Here is a 22,733-nt window from a genome sequence, read left to right as displayed (position 1 = left end):
AAAAATTCAAGGGAAAAAAAAGCACTTGCTTTTAAGGTATTGTTTGAGGGTATGAAAAAGCTGTAAAATTATTTCTATATTAGATTTTTTCTAATGAAGTTATAAGGAAAGACAAACCTCTTCCAAATGTTTATTTTGTTTTATATGTCGCTCGAACAGTCGTTCTAAAAACCTACAAATGATAAACAAAAATGTTAATGTCTCAAAATCAGAAAATCATCTAAATATAAAATAGCCATGTATTACTGAAACTACTAAAGGTTGAAAAATATTTTTTAGATTATTCTTTTTCTCTGTAAATCTGAAGACTAATCCTTTCCCGGTTCTTTCACTATGCATTTGCTTCATGTTAAATGTTTCTGAAAGACTGTATGCTACTTTTATTTATTTGAATAAAATTCTGCTTTCTCTCACCCCACCTCCAAAAAGCTGTTTTTCTCTCACAGACATATGCAAACACCAAAAGCCTCTCCTCCCCTCTCCATCTTTACACACACACACACACACACACACACACACACACCCCTACCCCCAAAGCCAAACCCTAAAGCAAAGCCTCTTACAGAGATATTTTATAATGCTTCCTAAATTATACTTTAAAAAATTCCTATAATGAAAAGTATAAAACACCAATGAACAAAATGGAAAATGACACCAAAAAAAGGGAAAAATATTCCATGTTCATGGATTGGAAGAATTAATATCATTAAACTGACCATACTACCCAAAGCAATCTACAGAGTCAATGCAATCCCTATCAAAAGACCAGTGACATTCTTCACAGATACAGAAAAAAAAATCCTAAAATGTATATGAAATCACAAAAGACCTAGAACAGCCAAAGTTATCCTAAGTAAAAAGAACAAAACTGGAGGAATCATATTACCTGACTTCAAATTATACTACAGAGCTATAGTAACCAAAACAGTATGGTCAGGCATAAAACCAGACCAATGGAACAGAATAGAAAACTCAGAAACAAATCCACAAACCTACAGTGAACTCATTTTTGCCAAAGTTGCCAAGAACATATACTTGGGAAAAGGTAGTTTCTTCACTAAATGATACTGGGAAAACTGAATACCCATATGCAAAAGAATGAAACTAGACCCCTATCTCTCACCACATACAAAAATCAAATCAAAATGGATTAAAGACTTAAATGTAAGTCCTCAAACTATGAAACTACTACAAGAAAACACTGTGGGAAAGTCTCTAGGACACTGGTTTGGCAAAAACTTCTTGAGCAATATCCCACAAGCATAGGCAACCAAAGCAGACATGGACAAATGGGATCACATCAAGTTAACAAATTTCTGTACAGCAAAGGATATAACTAACAAAGTGAAGAGACAACCCACAGAATGGGAGAAAATATTTGCAAACTACCCCTCTGACAAGGAATTAATAACCAGAATATATAAGGAGCTCAAACAACTATTTACTATTAGCTTTATAGGACAAAATCTAATAATCTGATAAAAATGGACAAAATTTTTAAAAAATTAAAAAACTCCCACTAATGGTAAATCCACATAACTTAAAAGTTATCACCTATAAAGTTCCATTAAGTACTACTGTGCTAGCCATAACAATCATTTTACCTCTAATTCTGACCAATGTAGGGAGAAAAAGATAGTATAAAAACCATTTTAAAGATGAGAAAGTCACATCTCTAAGATGATAATTTCCTCTCCCCTGAGGTCAAAAGCCATTAGGAGAATTTAACCCAGATGTGTTTGGCTCCACAGAATTTATTCATTCTAAAATACCATGCTCACCTCTCTATCACAGAAATGTATCAACAGTTTCTTAAAAAATGACTAATTTCTTTTGTTATCATTTGTTAGCATCAGTGAAGTTATGAGCCAACCTTAGGCTTAGTAGTTCTGAATTATTTCACAATTTTTTTTTAGAACCCAAGAAATCTGTATTCTACTTTAAACAGTTATCATTAACATTTTAGAATGTTCACTACTAAGCATTTTTTCTTCTCATTTGTATTTCTTTACCAAATTGGAATTAAACAATACATACTATTTGGGTATACATTTTTTCTTTTTCTTTTTTTTGAGACAGAGTCTCACTCTGTTGCCCAGGCTGGAGTGCAGTGGCGAGATCTTGGCTCACTGTAACCTCTGCCTCCCAAATTCAAGACACACAGTTTCCTTAAGCTATGCAATAGCTAATCTGGTTTTGCAAACTTTCCATTTCACTGACAGTGTGCAAATCTAACTCTTAATTTCTCATTTTACTAGATCTAATACTAGTAACAGTTGTACCAAAAATGCTGATTTTGATTTTCATTGACAGTTTCAAATAGTAAAATGGGATTACGGAGCTTTGCAAATAAGTGGTAAAGATCTTCTTTTACTAGTTACTTATAACCAAGGGATATAATATTAAAATGAGTAAAATGTCTATTCTATAATTCTCCCAAGCGGTGAACTTCCCCTAATGTATGAATTAAACATTCTTTACAACTTGCTATCAATTATAATAATATGTTTCCAAGAAAGCAATATATTTTTTCATTTCCTAATATGGGAAAATAACTTTAAACTTTTAACATCATGTGAAGAAATATGAAGAATATTTAATGTAGACCTTAATTCCATAACACAGTTAAAAAAACTAACCTGTCTGAAAATAAACCAAGTTTCAAAATTTCATCTGTTACATCTTCAATGAAACTCAGATACAGTAGTTCTTCTTCACTGCAAAGGAAAGGCAATATATAGCATAAAAATTATTGCTTACTCTGAAAACTTTAAGAAACACTAGTACCTAATTAGAAATATCTATCTCTACCATTACCAATGTACTTCTATCTTATATTACTAAGGGGAATATTATAAAACAAACATATCTACCTTCTCAAATTATGCAAAGATAAATGTTTACTAAAGATGATGACCTAATAGAGTAAAATTTCACAGATATCTGCAACATCCATAGCAGTAAAAATAAAAAGTTTTTAAAAATAAAAAAAACAAAAAGAGAGCAATGAAAGGCAAGAGGCAATCAAATGCAATCCGCTGGGAGCAAGCACTCCCAAGGAGTGTTTTAAATTTCCTCTGGCTCCTGACCAGGTCCAGCAGCAGAGGTGCAAGCCCCTCTGCAAAGCACTTGCAAGGAGGAAAAGGAAAGTTGTCCAGAGAAGCGAGAGCTTCAACTAAGAAGTCCTCTCCTAGTTCTAGGCCAGCATCTTGTTTTAAGGTTGAGAAATGTACAAACAGAAAAATTTATTTTTTCTCTCAAAATGTTCAGAGAAGAAAAATTCTCACAGGAAAATTTATGAACATAAATATTGTGGTAATTTTTAACTACTTGTACGTACTTCTCTATTATAACTATATTTTAGTAGCTACTACAAGAAAATTAGGATAGGATTGTACATTTGATTTTAATTAGCTAAAATTAGTGAATTTATACAAAATGTAAGTAGCAAGCAACTAAATTAATGAATAAGCAAATATAAGGGAAGAGATAATAAGCAAATCAAATAATAGATTTAAATGTTTAATAAAAAGTTTCAAACTGATTCAGTGTCTTGCTTGCTTAAAAACAGCACATTCAGCTGCATCAGATATGAATGTGAAGGACATGTATAACTATATAACACTCCTTGTATATTTCAATAAATCTTTCTAAATTAGCTTTTAAAAAAAACAGCACATTTGAAAATAAATAAAATTTTATAAAGTATTTTCCCTAAAAAAGTAACTTAATTAAAACAACATTAAAATCTACAAGTAAAATGTCTGCAAAAAACTGCTGAGGTTAGAACCCTCTGGAAAGAGTATCTCGAGCTACTAAAAGTCTGCATTTCTCTAAAACTCTTCTTTATTATTTTTACTTATACAATAAATAAGAATTACAGATACTAATTATTTAAAAGTATCAGGTATTAGGGACAAATTTCAACTGGAGATAAAAAAATGAAGTGGTTGATAATTATTCCAGAAAGTTACTATTTCTCAAATAAATTTGAGAAAATTATTTGGGTTTAGCATGTATTATACGTTTGCTATCCCAAAGCTGGTTGTAAGAAAGATTAGTGTTCAGAGATGAATGGATAAAGAAAATATATATATACACCATGAAATACTATTCAGCCATAAAAACAAATAAAATATCATTTGTGGCAACATGGATGGAACTGGAGGACACTGTGTTAAGTGAAATAAGCCAGCAACAGAAAGTTAAACACCACATGTTCTCACTCATATGTGGAAGCTAAAAACAGTTGATTTCATAGAAGTAGAAAGTAGAACAGAAGGTACTGGAGGCTGGGAAGGGTAGAGAGGATCAAGGGACAAGGTGAGATTTGTTAAAAGGTACAAAATTACTGCTAGATAGGAGGAGCAAGTTCTAGTGTTCTATACCACTATAGGATGACTACTACAGTTAACAATAGTTTCACATAGCTAGAAGAAGGAAACAATGTTTCCAACACAAAGAAAGAAAATGTTTGAGATGATGGATATGCTAATTCAACTGTTCTAATCACTGTACAGTATATGTATCAAATGTACTCCACGAATATGTACATTTATTACTTGCCAGTTTTTTTAAAAAAGAGAGATTATTGTTCAATCCGGACTTATTTAATAATGGTTTCTATGATTCTTAACTCTTGATTTCCACTATGCAAAATGAAGAGGTAAAAAAAGGTCTTACTCAGAGTAGATTTTACTAGTTGACGGGAGCTTCAGGGAATACTGACTTATTGCCCTAGAAAGAGGAAGTCAAAGTAGTTGAGCAAAACAATGGTTGGCACACAATAAGTACTCAATAATATTGTATATTAGTACAGATTGAATATCCCTTATCTGAGATGCTTGGAACCAGAATTATTTCAGATTTTGGATTTTGGAATATTTCCATTATATACTTACTAGTTGAGCATCTCAAATCCAAAAATCTGAAATCCAAAATGCTCCAGTGAGCATTTCCTTTGGGTACCATGTCAGATTTTAAAGTATTTTGAATTATAGATTTTCAAATTTGGGATGTCCTACCTGTAATAACATGTTTTAGCAATTTTTAATGCATGCTCATATCCATATCTAATTTAATCTTCTAAACAACCCAGTCAGGTATGTTGGCTATGCATTATTTTTCCCATTTACTGATGAGTTCATTAAGGGTCAGAAAGGCTAATAATTAACTTTCCAAGGTTAATGTTAGTAAGTAGCAAAGACAGGCTTTTAAACTACTTTTCCAGTTATAAATTCACAATTATATCTACGGCACATAAATTCAAAACTATACTATGGCAAAATGCCGTTTTAAAGAGAATTGTGAACTTATAACTAGAAAAAAAGACAATTTGACTAAGGTTAATGTATAAATAATGCTTCTGGATACATTACTAAGAAAAAATGTTTAAAGATGGTCATCATGATAAATTTTGTTATTATTCAGTAATATTACCAATAGTTAATTCAAAGCTTTTTATTCAGGTATATTCAATTATAACATTTTGCTTTACTTCTTTTAGAAAGTATTAGAAAAGATAAACATTCCTTTCCTTAAGCCACTCTTTTTATTCAATGAAGACTGGCTCAAAAACAGCTTATATTAATAAATAGTTTTATGTACTGAAGCACCAGAAATTTCAAAGATAGGGAAGTTAACAATGAACTCTCTATGGCCTTAGCAGGTAAGATCTGTAGCAAAGGCATGAGGGAGAAGCTGGAGCCTGAGGGGACTGTATGTACTTTACTAGTGGTCTGCTACATAACACCTTACTCTTGCCCTCTTTTTAATCTCTACTCCTTCCTTTCTTCTATCCCTGCCCCTGATTTCCTAACCATTCTCTGACACTGGAAATATATTTGATAGCTGAAACTATCAAGGCATCTTTTAGGTTTTCTACTACCTGCTAATTAACATATAATATTCCTTAATTAGCACGATGAGCAGTTTTTAAAGAGTGTCTCCATTGCAGTGAGCCAAGACTGCACCACTATACTCCAGCCTGGACAACAGAGACAGACTCTGTCTCAAATAAATAAATAAATACATAGTGTCTTCACATAGCACAGATAGGTCAAGCACCAGCATATGATGAATATTTAAAAGCACAAATTATGACTCCTCAAATGGTAAAGCTCTTCAGTACTATTTGTGTCATGTAAACTGATTAGCATCACTGCCAGAAGACTTGTCTTGGGGAAAATCATTTTTTTAATGAATAGTGATGACAAATAATACCAGTTGGTATGCCTTTTTCCTTTACTAAGGAATTAGCAAAATTAACTCATTTAAACTTTTACTGAGCACTTAACTTTGTAAATTTCCTTGGTAAAACTAAAATTGTTATTGAATTACATAACACCAAAATAGATTGGAGCATGTGATCAAATAGTACTTATGCTACAAATACTATATATCTGTTATACAAGAAGGCAATTAAAGACAGTTGAAATTATTTCTCTTGTAAACTGTTTACCGTGGTGAAGAATGCTGAAGAGCATCATCCTTAATCCCATCCCACGTTAAGTCATGCCCTTGTAAAGGTAAAGGGATTATTTTTTCTTTGGTATCATATGTCATACAATTAGATGCCTGGGGATGCAATAAAAAATATTTTTGCTTAAAAACACATTATGAAAGCAGAAATATAGCAAATTTTAAGTGAGCAGAGATATCCAGTAGATAAAAATTATACAACAAAGAATATTTTAGAATAATTTTTCTATCAGTTCAGAACTTTTTTCTTAAAGATAAAATGACTTATTTATTGTATTTTAATGACATTTAAATGACATTAAGAAATTGCCACAAACAAACATATAAAGGGAAATTGAAGCAAATTTTCAACTTTTAAATAAATTTGAAGGGAAAAAAATCCCATCAATCAGAAATTCAAACAGCTCATCTGTTTTAAATGCCAACATGTCAAATATGCAGAAGCAGTGGTAGCACTAGGAGCATGGACAATAATATTAACAAACAAACAAAAATAATGGCAGCTTACTTTTTTTTTTTTTTTTTAGTATGGAGTCTCTCTGTCACCAGGCTGGAGTGCAGTGGCGCGTTCTCGGCTCACTGCAACCTTCGACTCCCTGGTTCAAGTGATTCTCCTGCCTCAGCCTCCTGAGTAGCTGAGATTACAGGCAGGCACCACCATGCCCAGCTAATTTTTTGTATTTTTAGTAAAGATGAGGTTTCACCATGTTGGCCAGGATGGTCTTGATCTCCCGACCTTGTGATCCACCCGCCTCGCCCTCCCAAAGTGCTGGGGTTACAGGTGTGAGCCACGGCACCCGGCTTGTTTTTGTTTTTTTGAGATGGAGTCTTGCTCTGTTGCCAGATTGGAGTGCAGTGGTGTGATCTTGGCTGACAGCAACCTCCGCCTCCAGGGTTCAAGCGATTCCCTTGCCTCAGCCTCCCAAGTAGCTGGGACTACAGGCGCATGCCACCACGCCCGGATAATTTTTTTTTTTTGTATTTTAGTAGAGACGGGGTTTCACCATGTTGATGATCTTGATCTCCTGACCTCATGATCCACCCGCCTCGGCCTCCCAAAGTGCTGGGATTACAGGTGTAAGCCACCACGCCCGGCCATGGCACCACACCCGGCCAAGTCTTACTTTTTATAGACTCCTTCCTATGCACCGTGAACTGTGCCAAGCATTTACTCGCATCATTAGATTTAATCTTTACAATAACAATTTAGGAATGGTTTTAAAGGTACTGTTAAAATGTGGATCTATTGCAGTTAATATTCTACTGGCTTCTTCAAGTCAGGTACTGATGGCAACTGACTATGGAATATGGGGACACCCATTTTCTTGCAGGATTATTTTCGTATTCATTTAGTTATCTGCAGAGCTAACTCTTTCCAAAAATTTTAAGCTAGCAATAGCTATCATTGATTAAGCGCTTACCAGGCTAGGCACTTTACCTACATCATTTACTGCTCCTAATAATCCTGAAAGTTAAGTACAGTTTTTCTAGATGAGGAAATTCAGCTCTCAGAGGATAAGTGATTTATCCTAGGGCCTTAAGTGGCAGGGCCCTATGTCAAACAGCTATTAATGGCTGAGATGGAAAACTACCACCCTCTATCCAATTTTAGAAGGCAAGGGGGAAGTTGAGTATGATTAAATTTTATTCTTCTATCTCTGGATCTGTGTTTGACATTTTAATAGACAAACCATTTTTATAAACAATAAATTTAAGCCAGGACACAAGTGTAAGACTGATACTGCAAAAATAAAAATTCCATTTGTTTCAAAATTAGACTCAAAGTTGCAATATTTTAAAAGAAATGATGCTCAGAATTCAAAATATAAACCCTGTAATAAAGAGCTTTATGGTCTAGAAAAAGTAAAGGCAAACATAAGAGAATAATATCTACCTATTCCTATAAAATGTATAATTTCCAATCATATAATCTGTGGCAATTTGTTACAAAAAAAGATACAAAAACTCAACTTCTGCACTACTTTGCTGGCTCCTCTAGTAATCCAGGTCTGCATCTTTGGAAATAACACTTAAGGTATTTTACTGATCCTTCCATCTGTCCCACCAGCCAACCAACCATCCAGGAAAGATGCTAGCAACAAATGACTTCCCAGATTTGGCAGGATCCACCTGGCTATTCAGAGAGTTATAACCATTTATAAGTAGGCAGACCTTCTGTATAATGGCTGTATCACGTATGGTAAGTGTCACCAAGAGATGGTTATTCACAGTCTAAATAGCAGTACATATTCTATTTACAGTAAAACATCTGTAATTCAAATGTAGCAATACAACAATATTTCATACTTATTACCTGCTTTATGTTCATTTCTGAATCTGTCACATTTTTGGCCTCAGCTGCCCCCAACTCAGATTTAAAGCTGTAATAATTTAAAATAAATAATTGTTAATCCTTCAAAATATAAGCACTGTGGTAACAAGGTTTACTGGCTAGAAAAACCCAAACATAAAAGAATGAGATCCATCTATTCTTATAAAATACCTAATTTTGAATTATTTGATTTCATTTGATTAAATATCTGCAGACTCATCTGATATTGCCGTATCTCTTACCTATATCCAAAGAAAAAAATACTAGTCTTAAATTGTTTTTACTTTCTAAAACAACTAAACCCTAGGATCAGATAAATTGTTTATGTAAGAATAGAAAAACAATCACAGTCACAAATCTGCTGTAACTCAAAACTTGACAAGATTCGTTTTTTTCTTTAGTCATTTGGCAAACTTTTATTCAACATTCATCTTGTGCCAGGCACTATTGTATCTGAAAACATTATTGAGGCAAATTACACTTAATTTCCAGAAATTATCCCAATTTAAAATTATTCTTGGCAGGTGTTGCTATGAAGACTGGCTTGAATATCTGCAGGGAATGGAGCAGAGGGGTAGATGGATAAAGGGTTGGTTTCTTCCCCTCTATAGCCCATTGTTTTGCCACTTTTAACATGAATCAATATGCCTATTTATACAAACGCTGTCTGATGACATATTTTAAGAATTCTCATGATTGTATATTTATAAGACCCTATCATCTCAGCCCAAAATCTCCTTAAACTGATAAGCAACTTCAGCAAAGTCTCAGGATACAAAATCAATGTGCAGAAATCACAAGCATTCCTATACACCAATAACAGACTAACAGAGAGCCAAATCATGAGCAAACTCCCATTCACAATTGCTACAAAGAGAGTAAAATACCTAGGAATACAACTAACAAAGGATGTAAAGGATCTCTTCAAGAACTACAAACCACTCCTCAAGGAAATAGGAGAGGACACAAACAAATGGAGAAACATTCCATGCTCATGGTTAGGAAGAATCAATATCGTGAAAATGGCCATACTGCCCAAAGTAATTTATAGATTCAATGCAATCCCCATCAAGCTACCAATGACCTTCTTCACAGAACTGGAAAAAAACCACTTCAAACTTCATATGGAACCAAAAGAGAGCCCGCATAGCCAAGACAATCCTAAGCAAAAAGAACAAAGCTGGAGGCATCATGCTACCTGATTTCAAACTATACTACAAAGCTATAGTAATCAAAACAGCATGGTACTGGTACCAAAATAGAGACATAGACCAATGGAACAGACAGAGGCCTTGGTGGCAACGCTACACATCTACAACCATCTGATTTTGACAAACCTCACAAAAACCAGCAATGGGGAAAGGATTCCCTGTTTAATAAATGGTGTTGGGAAAACTGGCTAGCAGTGTGTAGAAAGCAGAAACTGGACCCCTTCCTGACACCTTACACTGAAATTAATTCCAGATGGATTAAAGACTTAAACATAAGACCTAACACCATAAACACCCTAGAAGAAAACCTAGGCAAAACCATTCGGGACATAGGCATAGGCAAGGACTTCATGACTAAAACACCAAAAGCATTGGCAACAAAAGCCAAAATAGACAAAAGTGACCTAATTAAACTCCAGAGCTTCTGTACAGCACAAGAAACAATCATCAGAGTGAACCAGCAACCAACAGAATGGGAAAAAATTTTTGCAATCTACCCATCTGACAAAGGGCTAATATCCAGAATCCACAAAGAACTAAAACAGATTTACAAGAAAAAAACAAACAAACCCATCCAAAAGTGAGGGAAGGATATATGAACAGACACTTTTCAAAAGAAGACATATCGAGGCAACAAACATGAAAAAATGCTCATCATCACTGACTATTAGAGAAATGCAAATCAAAACCACATTGAGATACCACCTCATCCCAGTTAGAATGGCGATCATTAAAAAATCTGGAGACAACAGAAGCTGGAGAGGATGTGGAGAAATAGGAACACTTTTACACTGTTGATGGGAGTGTAAACTAGTTCAACCATTGTGGAAGACAGTGTGGTGCTTCCTCAAGGACCTGGAAATAGAAATTCCATTTGACCCAGCAATCCCATTACTGGGTATATATCCAAAGGATTATAAATCATTCTATTATAAAGACACAAGCACACGTATGTTCATAGCAGCACTGTTTACAATAGCAAAGACCTGGAACCAACCCAAATGCCCACTGATGATAGACTGGACAGGGAAAATGTGGCACATATACACCATGGAATATTATGCAGCCATAAAATACAATGAGTTAGTATCCTTTGTAGGGACATGGATGAACCTGGAAACCAACATTCTCAGCAAACTGACACAAGAACAGAAAATCAAACACCACGTGTTCTCACTCATAGGCAGATGCTGAACAATGAGAACACATGGACACAGGGAGGGAAGCATCACACACTGGGGTCTGTCGGGGGGAGCAAGGGAGGTACAGCAGGGGAGGGGTGGTCAGGGAGGGATAACATGGGGAGAAATGCCAGATGTAGGTGACGGGGGGATGGAGGCAGCAAACCATATTGCCATGTGTGTACCTATGCAACAACCCTGCATGATCTACACATGTACCCCAAAACCTGAAGCACAATTAAAAAAAAAAAAGAATTCTCTGGAAGTATATTTAAAAACATACATAATTCTTGAACCATGCTTGAAATAAAATATGTAATTCATACTTATAAGAAGCTTGATCAGTTTAATAGCTATTTTTCAGTTATTTTGATAGTCCTAGTGATACACCGAAAAGGAAAAGTCACAATCATCTCATTCCAATCAAAGGGCACTATCAGATCTTAAGGCTGGCAGAAGAAAACAGGAATATTAATTCATTAATTTTCATTTAATTTCCTGAAGGATTTACTATTGATTGTTGATATATCATACCTTAATTCAGTCTGGGTTTCAGCTTCTATCCGTTGATCTGTAAAATCCTTTTTTCTTTTGGCAGGTGTATAATAGCGATACTGTGACAGGAAAGATTTTGCTTCTGTTTTTAAAGTGCGGGGAGTGAATGGCAATTGTTTGTTAGAAAAGAGTTCAGAATGTTTATCCAAAAGATCCCCACTGGGTGCCTTTGAAATGACTAACTGAAACCGGTGGGAATTTGGGAATGTGCTCCTGGGCCTTCTGCCATACAGGGTTCCAGAGCCTGGTTTTCGGGGCCCAGAGCCTGCATAATCCACGCTGGACGGGGAGGAACTGGAGTTCTTCTCAGGACCATTTGTGATGACTTTATCAGATTTATTTAGACTTAGGTGTAGTCTCTCTGAAGAGGGTACTAGTGACCTTGCTAAGGATGAAAATCCATTCATTTCTTCTTTTAACACATCATCCTCAATTTGCAGTTCACCTGAAGGCTGAGAACATTTGATATGACAGTCATCAACTGCATTACAAATTCATGTAATTGGGGACCTTGAGATTATACATTAAAAAATGATAGCTTCAAGGGTTTACAAAATTAACTGATATGTTACTGAAGATGTTAGTATCTTATTTGAAGTTTTAGTCAAGTATTTGAATTAGCATATTAAAATAAAATTCTAAATATAAGTCTAGTAGAGCAATCAATTTCCTTTCTGAAACTAAAAAAAAAAAAAAGATGAATATTTGAGATCTTAAACTTGCACATTAAGATCTACTGGGAGATTTCAGTTTTATCTGAGTTTCCACACAAATTGTGAGTGCCAATACCCTTCTCAACCACTGTCAGTGGCATCATCCTCACCGTCCCGTCTTGTCATTATTGGAGGCTGCAGTGTAAGCCACCCCTCTGTGATGTCCAGGTTTTAAAGAAACGAAAAGGAACTTCTCCTCATAATGTATGGAGCCCTGATTTAGGTAACTGATAATTTAAATATAATTAATAAATATTTAGTTCATAAAAATTTCATATACATTTCTCAACTTTTCATTGGGGTGGGGGTAAAACTTTGAAAAGGGAGGCATTTTGACCTGCTCCATTTCTTTTTGGTTTAACTTCAGGAAAACCATTTCTGCTGGTTATCTGTAAAGTCTAAAAGCACAGATAATATTTTATTCTTTTATAAACTTTTATAAAATGTCTAAGAAGCTTTGCCTATGACTTCAGTCTTTATGGACACATCTGCATATCCTCTGCAAAACTCTGAGGAACTTTCATTAGGTAGAGGGCAAATTACATGGAAGTTACAGAAATTGAGGTAAAAATCACTAGGGTTTAGTCAGCTATATCTGTCTTATAACCTCGTTGGGAGGAATAACAAGGGGAAGATGGATGAGCTGAGTAAGGAAAAAGCCAAGTGCTTCCTGTGTGCAAGGTACTGCTCTTGAAATTGAATAGAAGAAGAAGAATAAGAACTTCTATCACTGCTATTAATATGTATGGTGTGTTTATTATGTGCAAGGTACTGTACTAGTTAATTTTCATGTATAGCTCATTTAATCCTAACATCAACTTCTGCATGGTAGTACAGTTATTACCCTATTTTGTAGATAAAAATACTGCTCTGAGGTGCATAATCTCACAGATTTGAACCGAGGCAGAGCCCATGTTCTTTACTACTTCAAAATATTATTTTAAAACTTATTTAAAAATTATATGATTTTAGATTTTTTACAGCATTAAAAATCTTAAACTGATTTAAACTATTTTTCTGGGACCAAATAAGTCAGGTAACCTAAAGTGCTGAATTATTAAAGCAAAGAAATTGCAGATAAGTGGATATTGTGCTACTACTACATAAAATATGTCAAATCGCCTTTCCTTTCCAACTCCTTTATAACTTTAGTCCAAATACAAGACAAAATTACTCAAATTAAGTAGGTATGCTAGCATTAAATTTTGAGTCCCTAGGGTACTATTGGTAAACGACTTTAAGACATTAGTTTTTACAAGTAGTTCTAAATGATACTCACACTACAGCTTATGTACCAGAAGAGTTTCATTCCCAAAGAAATTTCTTAGCCTAAAAATATCCCATAGGGCAATTAATTAATAAGCACAAGAATTATTTACACTTAGAAGAACAGCACAAACTGAGATCAGAGGAAGGAAAAAGAAATGCACAAGGTATTACGATTGCCTGTAAAGAAATTTTATCAGTAATGGTTATTTAATAAACAAAATGAAACACCAAAGAAAGTCTTTTAAAGGGGTACAAGTATATGTTAATCCATCTCTCTGAAATGGGATGGAAAAATTGCTTCTGAACTTACTGAAAGCATGAAACTTTTCTCATTTTTGTGTCTTATAATCTCTACCTTCTATCCTATTTTTTCTTTCCTTGGAAACCAGTAGACCACAGTATAAAATCCACTGTACCAATCTGCATCTTAAGATTATATAGTTGTTTCCTTTAGCTATGACTATCAGAAAGCTTGGATAAAGACATTTGCGCAGAATATATGTACACACTGGTAGAATTCCAAAACATAAATAGCAAATCACTGTAAAGTTCTGAAATCAGAAAAGTGTTCATCAATTATATGCCAGTAGAGCAAAAAGTTGATGGTACCCTGAACACTTACTTTCTTACATCATTCTTAGTCTTGTGAGGTTTGTTGTACACTGTTTCTGTGATTTCAGGATTTATGTAAAGTAATAACCATACCCCATAGTTGATATACTCATCATGCTTTCATGTCAAGAATTTTACAACACAGAACTCAGTACTAAATCAATCTTTGTTTAGGATGTTAGAAGACATAATGCACAATAATTTTCTAATTATCAGAGTTTTAAACAGTTGAAGAGCCAATTCAATTGCAGAATTGGATGGGTATGAATTATTTTAAAATCTGACTTTTGTTTTCAAAAAAGTTTCAAATTATATTTTATGAAAGAAAATAGCTCTTGATTTTCACTATTTTATACTGTTTTTAAAAAGTTTCCTAGATTTTTTTTTTTTAATCTCACTTTGTTGCCCAGGCTGGAATGCAGTGGCCTGATCATGGCTCACTGTAGCCTCAACCTCCTGGGCTCAATCAATCTGCCCGCCTCAGGCTCCTGAGTAGCTGGGAACACCATCATGCCTGGCTTTTTTTTGGCAGGGGGGTGGGTATTTTTTTTGTAGAGACGGAGTTTTGCCATGTTACCAAGGCTGGTCTGAGCCTCCTGGGCTCAAGTGATCTGCCTGCCTCAGTCTCCCAAAGTGTTGGGATCACAGGGGTGAGCCACTGCTCCCGATCTCTTTTCTAAATTTATTCAGAAATACAGATCATACCCACATATTCACTTAATCTTAAAAGCACACAGTAAGTGCTATGCCAGTGAAGCAAGTGAGTAGTATGGGAGCACTGACCAAGTAGTGAATGACTCGGAGTTACAGGGTGAAATCTGGAAGGACTTAGGAGGGTTCTGAGGATGATAGCATGTGAGTTAGAGTATGAGAGAAGAAAAGTGGCACGAGATATGGGCAATTATCATAAAAGGTTTTTGATATATGACCTTTATATATGTACATAAAGGGCTAATACACTCAGAGGTTAAAGCCAGCATTTTAACTACAGCAACCTTTTCAGTGAATACAAATTATAACCATAACAGGTATCTGTTAACTATAAATACCCATTCAATTATCAAAATATACTGCCCAAAATAAGGCTTTTAAGACAATCTGAGTGTATCTAAAATATTTATTATCAAAAATGTAGGCAAAGTGCAAGTTACTATGAATTCTAAATGGAGTCAATAAAAATATAGATAAAAAATAAATTAACAACTTTATGGAGGCAAAAGTTATAGGGTTATACTTGGTATTGGAAAAATGAAAACATCTAACATTTACAGAAATATATTAAAAATATATAACATGTAAATAATATCTATTTATATTTTTACTTTATTATAGATATATAAAACACATTAAAAAGATGTATTAACATATATGATTTGTATTTTCAAGAAGCCCCATTCTTATCTCAAAATATAATTAGTAATTTACACTCATGCTGAATAACAGAAACATATTTAAAATTTTCAGTTAAAAAGTACAATCACTAAAAATGAAAAGACACCTGTGAGTCAAACATTGAGGAACATATTCCCAGATAGTAAAGTATAATACAGAGCAGATAACAGATTTATTCTAAAGGAAGCAGCTCTACTCCTGGTCCTTTTATCTACATAATAGCCCTGGGGCTCTCAATCATGTTCACTGCTTCCCCTGATGACTCCCAAATCTATTTTCAGCCCAGACCTCTTTGCTGACATAGATCCTTATATCCAAATGTCTATTAAATATACTAGATGTTCCAGAAGCACCTCAAATCAAACATAGCCAAACAATAAACTCCTATGTTTTATTACCTCCAGCCCCAAAGAAAACCTGCACTTCATCCTCCTATATTTCTGTGAATGCTATATTGCTATCCTCCCAGTTGTCCAAGCCAGAAACTTAGGAATCTTTTTAACTCCTGCCTCTTGCTCTTCGCATCATCCACTCAGTCACCAAGTCCTGGAGATTCTACTTTCTTTTCTTTCTTTTTTTTTTTTTTTTTGAGATGAAGTTTTACTCCATTGCCAGGATCGAGTGCAGTGGCATGATCTTGGATCACTGCAATCTCCGCCTCCTGGGTTCAAGTGATTCTCCTGCCTCAGCCTCCCAAGCAAAAATAAAAACAGGTGTACACCACCATAGCCAGCTAATTTTTGTAGTTAGTAAGGACAAGGTTTCACCATGTTGGCCAGGATAGTCTCAATCTCCCGACCTTGTGATCTGCCCACCTCGGCCTCCCAGGCATGAGCCACCGCACCTGGCCTCTACTTTCTAAATATCTCTTAAATGTACTCCTTATGCTCTCTCCGCTGTCTTAGAATCATGTCTTAATTACTGCTTCCCAGATTACTGCAATTGCCTCATAATTAGTCTGTCCTCCACTGTTGTCAGTGTAAAGTGTCAGTATGATGACATCAACTAAAAACTGGTCTATGGCTCCTAGCATTTCTGAAGAGAAAACATCCAGACTTCTTGTTACGGCATTGGTATTTGGTAAGCAGAGCAGTGAATCTGGCTTTTGCCCAACAGTCCATAGTTTTGTTCTAAACCACATAATGGGTGCTGGGGGCAGAAAACAAAGCTCTATGAGATCATGCTTGAGAATCTGGGATGCTCTCAATGGCTACTCTTCAACTAGATGACTTGTAAGGAAACTTCCCCATCCTGAACCCTGGCACTGAGCTGAAGTAGACTGCTGGCCTTCTTATACCAATTCAAACAAACTCAAAAAGGAGACAATGGGGAAATCTAAATATTAGATATTTGTTATTAAAGAACTGTTAATAATTTTTAAGGCATAATAGTATTGTTGTGGTTTTAAAAGTCTATCTTTTAGATATACACTCAAATATTTATGAATAAAATTATACAGTATCTGGGGTTTGCATTAAAATAACCTAGGAAAGTGAATAGACATATAGATGAAATAACACTGGCTCTGAGCAGATCATCGTTACAACCTAGGTGATGTGAACATGTGGGTTTAATATACTATACTTTTGTAGATGCTAAGGTTTTCAAAATTAAAAACTTCAAGAAATGAAAACACCACACATAAGAATAAAACAAACTTACATTTCAGCTGAGAGATAGAGATGGAAAGAACACAGCTCTCACCATCACAAGAAGAAAAAAGCTGAACAATCTGCACATTAATGATTTTTGTTGAACTAATGAAAGAACTGAGGTCACAGAGCAAACAAATAACCTGAAATGTGGAGACAGATAAGTATCTGAGCACTTGCTTACCTGGGAAAGATGCCATGGAATGCCTTGTAAGTTGATAAGATATGCTAAAATTTTTGTTAATTTCCTAAAGACTGACTGTGGACTAGTGATGAGTGTGTGCTGCCCCCTGAGGTTTAGGGAGTTTGTACCTCTTGCAGGCTTTTCCTTCAGGAAACCTACCAGGAGCTTACAGGGAAGAGCAGAGAGAATCCCTTTCCCACCTTCTCTTGGTGTGGCTTGAGGGAGGGAAATAGCAGTCACTGAGGAAAATCTTAGTGTGAATGAGAAAAAATCCAGACTTATTTTCTCATTCTCTTTTACGGAACAGAAGATTTTGTCACTTAATCTGCAGGGGGAAAAGATCCCTTCACTTTTGCCACATAACAGAATCACAAAAGTGACATCCTATCATATTTGCCATATTCTACTGGGTGGAAGCAAGTTACAGCTCCTATCTGTACTGAAGAGGATGGGATTATTTAAGAGTGTGGGTCACTGTGAGGGTGTTGTCTTCAAATTTTGTCTACCATATTGAGTCAAATAGAAAGTATGAAATCAGAAGGCAAAAATAAAAACATATTAAATGCCCCATTAAAAAGACAATGATTATCAGATTGAATAATCTGACCCACCGAACACTAAACCTAAAACATTAAGATTGGGAAGTGATATTTAAAAAAAAAAGAAAAAAAACTATTAAGACTAAAAAATGGAAAATAATATACCAAGTAAATACTAGTCAAAATAAAACTAATTTAATTATGTCACTATCAGAAAATATTAACAGAAAAAGCATTAAGGTAAAGAAATTCAAAGCACAGTGGTAACAGGTTCAGTTCACCAAGAAACTAGCTCTTGCAGGCTTTTCTAAATCTGTATTACGTATCACTAATATCTCTAAATCTGTTTTATGTAATAACATGCATTCAAAATATATAAATCAAAAATTAATAGTACCACAGAGAAATAGCTAAATACATAATTATGTGGAAGATTTCTTTCAATAATTGATAGATTAATCAGACAAAAATAACAAGATATAAAAGATCTGAACGTCTGGAAAATACAAAGTTTAATGACTGTACTATATATTAAATACTACATGCAAAAACCATAGAATATATTTTATTTTCAAACACATTATGACATTTTAAAAATTGTCCACCTACTGGGACATAAAACAAGTGCTCAATAAATTTCAAAAAATGGATATAATATAGCTGTTTCCTAATCACAATACAATTAAGCTAGAAATCTATAACAAACAGATACTAAGGAAAAAAATAAAGAGATTAAGAAACAGTTCTAAATGATTTCTGGGTTAAAGAAAAAATATTATAATGAAAATTGCAGGCTGGGCCGGGCGCGGTGGCTCACGCCTGTAATCCCAGCACTTTGGGAGGCCAAGGTGGGTGGGATCACTTGAGGTCAGGAGTTTGAGACCAGCCTGGCTAACATGGTGAAACCCAACTCTACTAAAAACACAAAAATTAGCTGGGCGTGGTGGCAGGCACCTGTAGTCCCAGCTACTCTGGAGGCTGAGGCAGAGAATTGCTTCAACTCAGGAGGTGGAGGTTGCAGTGAGCTGAAATTGCACCACTGCATGCCAGCCTGAGCAACAGAGCAAGACTCTATCTCAAAAAACAAAACAAAAAAACAAACAAAAAGGAAATTGTAAAATACTTTGAATTGAAACATCATAAAACTACTATGTATCAAAACTTGTGGGAAGCAGCTAAAGCTGCACTTGGTGGCAAAATCTGTAGCCTTAAAAATGCTTACACTAGCAAAGAAGTAAGGCTGAGAAGAAATTAAATAAAATTAGAGATAGTACAGCAAAATAAACCCAGAGAAAGTCAAAGAGGGAAATAAAGATAAAAGCAGATATTGACAAAACAGAAAACAAAGTACAATAGAGAAGATTAACACAAATAGAAGTGTGTCCTTTAAAAAAACTGACTCAATCTCTGAGAATGATGGAGAAGAATGAAGGCACAAATAAACTACCTTAGTAATAACAAGGGGAAATAATACATACTCAGGAGAGATTAAGAGAACAGTATGAACAATTCTCTGCCAAAAATTTACATAAAACGAACAACTTCCTACATAAATCTAACATTTAAATCATTCTATAATGACTACAAAAATTGAATCAGTAGTCAAAAACCTTCTCATAAAAAAAAAAACACAAAAAAAACTTTAGGCCTAGACAATTTTAATGTTGAGTTCCATTGAATTTAAGGAACAAATAATCCCAAACGTACACAAGCTACTCTACAGAAAGAAGAAATAGTACCAAGTTTATTTTATAAGGTTAGCATAACCAGACATAGGGAGTAGAAAAAAAAAATGACAGGCCAGTATCAATAATAGACAGATGCCAAAATCCTAAACAAAACATTAGTAATGAAATTTAGCAATGAATAAAAAAGGCAATGTACCATGATTAAGTTCTGTATACAACAGGAATGCCAAGATGGTTTAATATTAAAGTCAACTGTTATAATTCATTACATTAACAGATTAAAGGAGGCTCAGTATGGTGGCTAACACTTGTAATCCCAGCACTTTTTGGGAGGCCAAGGTGGGTGGAGCACTTTAAGTCAGGAGTTCAAAACCAACCTGGTCAACATGGAGAGACCCCATCTCTACTAAAAATACAAAAATTAGCTGGGAGTCACGGTGGGCGCCTGTAATCCCAGCTACTTGGGAGACTAAGGCAGGAGAATTGCTTCAACCCAGGAAGTGGAGATTTCAGTGAGCCAAGATCACGAAACTGCACTCCAACCTGGGCAACATTGTGAGACTCTGTGTATGAATATATGATGTGTGTGTGTATGTATGGTGTGTGTGTATATGTATGTGTGTGTATATATATATATAAAAATATATATATGTAAAATACATTGCTAGACTCTGTATATATCACAATAAAACCTGTAACTGTGATCTGCAAACTATAACCTTCAGGCCAAATCTGATCCAATGTCTTCAGTTAATAAAGTTTTAGCAGAACACAGCTACACCCATTTATTTATATATTGTCTATGCCCACCTTCCAATGGTAGAGTAGTTGTGACAGAGACTGTATAGCCTGAAAAGCCTTTGAAAATATTAACTATCTGGATCTTTATAGGAAAAGTTTGCTGACCCTAAACTACAGTAAACATGTTGCCAGAAAGTCAGATTGTACCACTAATGAAGTGCCTTAGAAACATTTGCTTTTAAAAAGTAAAAATACTACCTTACCTTTTTTAGGGTGTGAAAAAGTGACTTGGAATTATTTTTAGAATTGGCTTGCACTGCAGTTTTAGTTAATTTGAACTCTTTTTCACATCGCGCTAATTCCTTTTTGAGTTTCTCTCTTCGTTGTTGGTCTGCATCTAAAAGGAAAAACAAATCTTTCAAAATATGGAACAAAATAGAGAAATTAGTTTTTTGGTTTTGTTAGAGTAATAAATGGAACATTTTTCTTGTTAAATGTTATGATATGTAAATAAAAATCCATATACTTTCCTATATAGAGTTACTAACACATTTCAAAAATTATTTATTTCGAATGTACCTCTAGAAATTAACTAATACATTTAATTTATAAATATTCTAAATAAATTAACTATTTAAATAATACAAATAATGTAGTGAGATTTGTGTAGTTACAAAAAAAAAATGCCAACAAGATATGACTAACTGGCCAAGCCTAAGGGCATAATAAAGTATTTCTTAGCAGTTATTCACAGAGATATGAAGGTTACAAATGCTTAATCATGTTATTTGTGACTATGTAATCACCAAATACATAAAAGAGCATTTGAATTAGTCTGCAGACTTATTCTCCAAATGAAATATTGTTAATACCATCATATTCCATTAAAATATTAAATTTATATGACTTCAAAAAGTATACATTTTAAAAACATTAGTGTGATCAGAGCACCTGACTTCTGTTTCTCTTGTGGAAATACAAACAAAAAAGCGATTTCACGCTTGAGGGTGCTTTAAGTCAGGCACCGACTAAAGATTAAAAATAGTGAAATGGAAGCTAGCCAAATTTCAGAATTAAGTAGAAGGTTGACTATCAGTAAAATGACTTGTCTTTTCATACAAAATGTAAAATCTATTGGAGTTAATTCCAACTTAGTGGACAAGATCAAGTCTAAAATCACCTTTATTTAAATCAGAACTTATAAAAATGTCTAAAAGCTTAAAAAACTAAGGTAATTTATATGTATATATAACTTTAGTAATAACTACTGAACAAAATTATAAGCATGCTAAAGTAAATAGGTTGAGTTGTCATTAAAAATGACTGAAATATTACTTTAAGGCTATTCTATCTTCAAATAGCTGCTTAATGAATGTATTAGCTAAATTATAGTAAATAATAATGCTTGTGGAGTGAATTAAATAGCACCTTCTCAGTTGGATTATCTTACTCATAGGTAAAATAGGTGGATTATTAAAAAAAGTCCTCAGACGCTATCATTATAAAAATGTTCTTTCGTATTGTCAAAAGCTTCTTCACACCATCTACAAAAATCAACTCCAAATGAGTCACATTCCTAAATTTAAGAGCTGAAACTATAAAACTCTTAAATTAGACAATCAAAATTTAAAATGCTAGCTGGGCATGATGGCTCATGCCTATAATCCCAGCACTTTGGGAGACTGAGGCTGGAGGATCACTTGAGGTCAGGAGTTTGAAACCAGCCTGGTCAACATGGTAAAACCCTATTACTACAAAAAAAAAAAAAAAAAAAAAAAAGAAAACTAGCAGGACGGCTGGGTGCGGTGGCTCACGTCTGTAATCCTAGCACTTTGGGAGGCCGAGGTGAGTGGATCACCTGAGGTCAGGAGTTCAAGACCAGCCTGGCCATCATGGTGAAACCCCATCTTTAAAAACAAAAAACAACAACAACAACAAAAATTAGCCGGGCATGGTAGAGCACACTTGTAATCCCAGCTACTTAGGAGGCTGAGGCAGGAGAATCGCTCGAACCCAGGAGGTGGAGGTTTCAGTGAGCTGAGATTGAGGCACTGCACTACAGCCTGGGCAACAAGAATGAGACTCTGTCTCAAAAAAAAAAAAAAATTAAAAACATTTACACTTTTTCAAAAGCCACACATGTAAGAAAAAGGCAAGTCGCATATGTGGAAAATATATTTTCAA

The 22,733-nt window shown here is 34.6% G+C and overlaps 1 protein-coding gene across 4 annotated transcripts in view; it reads right to left on the bottom strand.

The window, feature by feature from the left end:
- The window catches only part of SPATA7 (spermatogenesis associated 7), a 45,420-nt gene that overhangs the window by 744 nt on the left and 21,943 nt on the right, over positions 1-22,733 (bottom strand). For all 4 annotated transcript variants that reach the window (XM_064375117.1, XM_064375119.1, XM_064375118.1 and 1 more), the window contains 7 exons: positions 20,813-20,946; positions 11,739-12,211; positions 8,795-8,861; positions 6,461-6,576; positions 4,684-4,737; positions 2,640-2,717; positions 118-172 (listed from right to left, as the gene is read on the bottom strand). In XM_064375117.1, coding sequence (XP_064231187.1) covers positions 118-172; positions 2,640-2,717; positions 4,684-4,737; positions 6,461-6,576; positions 8,795-8,861; positions 11,739-12,211; positions 20,813-20,946 — 977 coding nt within the window. The remainder of the gene's footprint in view (positions 1-117; positions 173-2,639; positions 2,718-4,683; positions 4,738-6,460; positions 6,577-8,794; positions 8,862-11,738; positions 12,212-20,812; positions 20,947-22,733) is intronic.

This window comes from Aotus nancymaae, unplaced genomic scaffold, assembly GCF_030222135.1.
Source record: "Aotus nancymaae isolate 86718 unplaced genomic scaffold, 86718_ANA_hifiasm-v0.15.2.pri h1tg000011l, whole genome shotgun sequence".
Lineage (NCBI taxonomy): Eukaryota > Metazoa > Chordata > Mammalia > Primates > Aotidae > Aotus > Aotus nancymaae.
Note: the sequence above shows the minus strand (reverse complement) of the source record. Positions and strands in the feature narration are given on the sequence as shown.